Here is a 6,413-nt window from a genome sequence, read left to right on the forward strand (position 1 = left end):
GAGGAATTGGGAATACGGGATGGCATTTTTGCAAGAGGCCATCTCTCCTCCCTGACCTATCACCTTCATCTCCTTCCCCACTGACCTATTGTACTCTAAGCTACTTTCTCCCCACCCCCACCCTCCTCTAGCTTATCTCTCCACGCTTCAGGCTCTCTGCCTTTATTCCTGATGAAGGGCTTTTGCCCGAAACGTCGATTTCGCTACTTCTTGGATGCTGCCTGAACTGACGTGCTCTTCCAGCCCCACTAATCCAGAAACTGGTGTCCAGCATCTGCAGTCATTGTTTTTACCAAGGTCTCTTCTCAGCCTCCTAAGCTTCAGTTAAAAAAAGGTCCCTGCCTATCCAGCCTCTCTCTATAGCTCAAACGTTCTGGTCTTAATAATATCCTTGTAAATCATTTTTGCACCCTTTTCAGTTTAATAACAGTCTACCTATAGCACTGTGACGGAACTGAATGCACTACACCAAATGTGGCCTTACCAATTTCTTCTATAGCCATAACATGATGTCCCAACTCCAGTACTCAGTGCTCTGATAGATAAAGGCAAGCGTGTCAAATACCTTCTTCACTACCCTGTCTACCTGTGACACCACTTTCAAGGAACTATATACCTGCACCCCTAGATTTCTCTGTTCAGCAAAACTTCCCAGAGCCCTACCATTAACTGTGCAAATCGTGCCCTGGTTTGTCTCACCAAAATGCAACACTTCGCGTTTATCTGCATGACACTCCATCTGCCGTTCCTCGGACCACTAGCCAATTAATCACGGTTGTACTCTTAGATAACTTTCTTTACTATCCACTATACCACCAGTTTTGGTGTCATCTGTAAATAACTAAGAATGCCTTCTATATTCTCATTCAAATCACTTATATAAATGATGAACAACAGTAGACCCAGCATATAAAGCTAAGTGGGAATGTGTTGGGAGGAAGAGATAAGGTATCTTCAGGAGGATTTGTAGAGATTTAATGAATGTGCTAGAACGTGGCAGATGATATACAATGTGAAAAAAGTCTGAGACTTTCCATTTTGGTAGGAGAAACAGATTCACAGAGGACTGTACTTCTTAAATGCAAAGAGGTTGGAAATATTAGACGCACAAAGGGACCTTGGTGTCCTTGCTGATAAGTCACTCAAGGTTAATGTGCAGTTATAGCAAGCTATTTGGAAGGTTAAGGAAATGTTAGCCATTATTGCAGGAGGATTTAAGTACGGGGTAGACTATGCAGAGTATACGGTGTGCAGGTTTGGTCTCCTTTTCTCAGGCAAAATATTGTTACCATAGAGGGAATGCAATTAAAGGTCCATCAGACTTGTTCCCAAGATAGTGGGACTGTCGTCTTAAGACAGATTGGGTAAACTGGACCTGTATTCTCTAGAGTTTTAATGAATGAGAGGTGATCTAATTGAAACTTGCAAAATACTTGAATGGACAGACAGGATAGATACAGTTAAGATGTTTCCCCTGTAAGACAAGCCTAAAATCAAGCAGCATAACTTCAAACATTTACGAGAAGAATCTTTTTATGGAGAAGATTCTGAACCTTTGGAATTCTCTACCAGAGGGCTGTGGAAGCTCCATCTTTCAGTATGTTGAAGGTAAAAATTGACAGGTTTCAGATTACCAGTGTCATATGGGGATGAAGTGGCTAAAAGGCATGAAAGTATTTAATCAGCCATGAACAAATTGAATGGCAGGACAGACTCAATGATTTGAATAGCTTACTCCTGTTCCAATGAATGGCCTAATTTGTTTCAACTTCTAATGTTCTTCTTCATAAGTTTCTGATATTATCCTCGTGTATCAACATTATGATCCTCACAAAGTTCTTTGCAGATAGAAAGAACATGAACATGCATTGCATCTGTCTGAACTAAACAAAATAGGTAACAAATATTTGCTGGTTGATGTCTCAGGGCAATGTTCTGACCAATCAATCAGCAGCAATTGATTTGAAACCTAAAGAAAATTTGGCAGTTAATAGTCAACGATCATTAACTGCTCCATTCTCACGGCAAGACCTCTACCAACCAGAGTCCACTTGCCAACCAATGGGCACTGTCCTTTCATAAGGTATCAATTTGTTTCCCCTTTATTGGCATTTCTTGAAATACTACGAATTTACAGTCATTTCTCCATTGGACTCACAAAACAATACAAATTACAGTCTTGTCTACATTTATCAGCACCTTGAAGTTACATCTTCAGCAGAATCGCGGGATTTCAAGAAGTTATTGGGTGGAGGGGAGTACAGACATAACATGTTCCCTTTAGGGTGAAACACAAGAGCAATAAGCCTAGAGAACCATGAATGTCCAGGAATATTCATGGCTGGATTAAAAAGGAAAAGAGAGACATATAACAGGTAAAAAGGGAGCAAAAGGATGGAGGCTCTAGAAGAGTATAAAGTTAAAAATCACACAACACTAAGTTATAGCCTAGCAGGTTTATTTGGAAGTACAAGCTGTCGGAGTGCTGCTCCTTCATTAGGTTGCTGGTGTTGTGTGATTTTAACTTTGTCCACCCCAGACCAACACTGGCACCTCCACATCATAGAAGAGTATAGGAAGTGCAAAGAGATCTGAAGAAGAGTGAAGTGCGGACATGAGAAAACACTGGCAGGCAAGTTTAGGGAGAATTCCCAGATATTCTACAAGTATATTAAGGGGAAGAGAATAATCAGGAAAAGAGCAGAACCCATTAGGGACCAAGGGAGCAATCTGTTTCTGTAGCTGCAGGACATCTTGTAATATGTTAAATGATTTCTTCACATCTGTCTGTGTGGAAGAAGAGAAGGATGCAACTCCTCAATTGAAAAAAGTGGACTGTGAAATTCTTGAGCAGATTGATATCAAAAGTGAAGAGATATTGGAGGTTCTGACAAATTTAAAAGTGGATAAATCGCCAGCTTTGGGTGAGTTGTGTCCCAGGCGACTGTGGACAATGAGGGAGGAAATTACAGGTAATGAATTGGCAGAATGCAACTTCACCCTGATAAATGTGAGATTTGCAAGAAGAAACAAGACCGGGGGGTACTCAATGAATGGAAAGACAGCAGGAAGCTCAGAGGAACAGAGGGAGCTCGGGTGCTTGTTAACAGGTCCCTGAAGGTTTCAGGACAGGTAACAGGGTAGTTAAGGAGGCATACAAGATCAGTTGTGACATAGATTAGAACAAGGGGAGTGATGCCAGAGGTGTGTAGCTGCAGTACTGTGCACAGTTCTGGTCACCACACGATAGGAAGGATGTGAATACATTGGAGGGGATGCAGAGTAAATTCACTAGGATGTTTCTTTAGATGGAGAATTTCAGCTACGAAGAGAGGCTTGGTCGTTTTCTTTGGTGCAAAAAACACCGACATGTCTAGCATTATGAGGGACATGGACAGAGTTAATAGAAAGCAGCTGTTCCTCTTAGTTGTAAGGTCAATAACAAGGACCATAATTTTAAAGTGAAAGGCAGGAGGTTTAAAGGGGATTTGAGGAAATATGTTTTCACAATGAGGGTGGTGAGGATCTGGAATGCACTGCCTGAGAGGATATTTGAGGTGGGGAACATCACAAACTTTAAGGCTATGTACATAAAAGGCTATGGGCTTAGTGTAGGCAGTGGCATATTTTTGGCAGTGCAGGTGTGATGGGCCAAAGGGCTCTTCTGTACATGGTTCTACCTCCTAGGTCTTGCAAATTATGTCCTTTTATAGAATTCAAAAAGTGCTGATCTTTATTGCTTCATACTCATCTGGACTTGCACTTTCAAAGAAATTACACAACAGAACCTCACTCCCACAACCTTCAGCAGTTTGCATTATTTATAAATTGAGACAGCACTTTTATTCAATAGTATCTGTCACTCTGCAGCAGCTCAATCATTTTACTTTAGATAAATGCTGACCTTTACCTTATGTACAAAAGTAAAACTAAGGATGTACCCATATTGTAATCATGGTTCCACACCGATTTCTCGAAAGCTGAATCTGATGTTCATAACTTTTTTGTGAGTTAAACTTGCAGAATATGGTTTATAGTACAGAAATTCAATGGTGGTATTGCTATTGAACGGGGTGATGGTTGGAGTTTCTCTTGTTGGAGATGGTCATTACCTGAGAATTGGTGGTGCAAACATTACTTGCCACTTCGGGGTGGCATGGTGGCTTAGTGGTTAGCACTGCTGCCTCACAGCACCAGGTTCCCAGGTTTGATTCCAGCCTTGGGGGACTGTCTGTGTGGAGTTTGCACATTCTCCCTGTGTCTGCGAGGTTTCCTCCGGGTGCTCCGGTTTCCTCCCACAGTCCAAAAGATGTGCAGGCCAGGTGAATTGGCCATGCTAAATTGCTCATAGTGTTAGGTACATTAGTCAGAGGGAAATGGGACTGGATGGGTTACTCTTCGGAGTGGATTTGTTGAGCTGAAGGGCCTGTTTCCACATTGTGGGGAATCTAATTTAAAAAAAACATCTAATTTTTTGTCAGCCCAAGCCTAGATACTGAACAGTGTCTCCACCTGGACAGGTTCAGGTTGAATCTTGGAGATAGGAGTATAGGAGACACTTGCCCAAGGAGCAGATTAGTGGAATTTGATGATGGATGTATTTAAATGTGGACAGTGTAAGCCAATTGTATTTTTTTCCAAAATCTGAAACTTCAAACAAAAAAACTATTAAAATTTTGAAATGGGTATTTTCACAATTCTCAATCTTCCAAAGGTGCAAATAGAACATCCTGATGGAGAGAAGATGGAGATTGGCAGGACACACATTTCTCCTCCCAGACAAACAGCTCACCAGTGACAGCAAAATGGACTCCACCAAATATAGAAAGACGACTGGGAGGGCTAAAGAGGACTAAAGGGGGAAACTTGCTATCTATTGTCTTGTACATGACCCTGTTTCAGAGATGCCATTAGTCTCACTATGACCTTTATTTAAAAAGCTGAAAATTCTGATCTGGTTGAGATGTCAGAACTCACCACCATTGCTCTCTCTGTCACCCTCACTTCCCAGCCACTGAATAGGGACATTCGGTGGTATGGAGATGAGATTCCCAAATGCTAAAAAATTGTCCTACAACATGCTACAAGTGTGTTAGCCACTTCTGTTGTTGCCTGTATACATCTTGTGATATAGACACATGCCAAGGAAGCTAGAGTTGTCACAGGTTCTCCCTTAGTTATTTACTCACAATGTTGCAATTTTTAGGGTCCAGGCATTGGAAATGTCGAGCTACTTGCAGAATGGCTTCCCGTAAATCTGCCACCAACTCAGTCTGTTTGATGTTTTTTGCCTTCATCGCCTCTGCATCTTCATTGTCACCTGTCAGTAAGAGAGTGGGTAAAGAGTATTAAAGAAATACAGTGAACAGGTGTGACAGCAAGCGAGGGAAGTGGAAAGTTTCAGCCATAACTAGGAGATTAGCAAGGATTAAGGTCGGTCAAAATGCATTTTGCTGCACCAGCACATTTTAACAGCTGATCAAGATGGCTTCTCGTGAAGTTAGCAAAGTGCTTGTTCACACAGCACAAGGATCCTGAACATGAGATGGCAATGCATAACGTACAAAGTGTAAAGGGTGGGTATGGAGGAAAAGGAGGGAAAATTACAGAAAAGAATGTAGAGAAGCAGTTACAGGGAATGAAGAAGAGCATGAAATAGATAAGAGGCAGGAAGAGGAAAGAAAGGGAAGAAATTTACAAAAACACATTTGAAAAGTTAACAATGATTAATGGTGAATTCATGAACACACCATGAAGTAAACAATGAAAATTGGAGATAACAACATTTATTCCACAATATCCCCTGAGTCTGGAACCAAATTCCATGAATTCTGGAAACCTGAAATCAAACCAACAAATGCTGGGAATTCCTAACAACTCAGGCAGTAGCAGAAGTAATGAAAAGGGTATCAGTCTGAAATAAAAAGCTACCTTCACTCTTCACAGCTAAGTATTTCTCTTGTTTTCTGTTTTTATGTCATTGTCTGTGATTTGCTGCCATTGGCAGACTCTGCCATCCTCATTACAGCCATGTACACTTATCCCTGCCCGATACCTGTATCCCACTATAACACCCCACCATGCCTGGATCTGCTTCGATGATTAGGGGACAATGAGCTTACCAAAAAGTAGAGCACCCAGTCCAGACTTCCTGCGTTGGGACTGTCGTCGAACAATCTATACAGAGAAGAAAGACAGATCTCAATGGAGAGCCTACTCACATTACATTTGGACATGACAAAAGTCATCCTGGCTGCATCTCCGAGACCAGTAAAGACAAGCTGGGGACAAGAACCTTTCCTGTTATTTACAGAAAGATGAAGCCAGGAGAAGAAATCTCAAACTAGAACGTTTGGCACAGGACAAAAAAACCAACATGCCTGCTTGAAGTTTAGATAATCCTCGTCACCCTG

The 6,413-nt window shown here is 41.6% G+C and overlaps 1 protein-coding gene across 2 annotated transcripts in view; it reads right to left on the reverse strand.

The window, feature by feature from the left end:
* Positions 1 to 6,413, reverse strand: part of sgsm3 (small G protein signaling modulator 3) — a 186,135-nt gene that overhangs the window by 67,632 nt on the left and 112,090 nt on the right. For both annotated transcript variants that reach the window (XM_043680029.1, XM_043680030.1), the window contains 2 exons: positions 6,123 to 6,177; positions 5,190 to 5,320 (listed from right to left, as the gene is read on the reverse strand). In XM_043680029.1, coding sequence (XP_043535964.1) covers positions 5,190 to 5,320; positions 6,123 to 6,177 — 186 coding nt within the window. The remainder of the gene's footprint in view (positions 1 to 5,189; positions 5,321 to 6,122; positions 6,178 to 6,413) is intronic.

This window comes from Chiloscyllium plagiosum, chromosome 39, assembly GCF_004010195.1.
Source record: "Chiloscyllium plagiosum isolate BGI_BamShark_2017 chromosome 39, ASM401019v2, whole genome shotgun sequence".
NCBI classification, from domain to species: Eukaryota; Metazoa; Chordata; class Chondrichthyes; order Orectolobiformes; family Hemiscylliidae; genus Chiloscyllium; species Chiloscyllium plagiosum.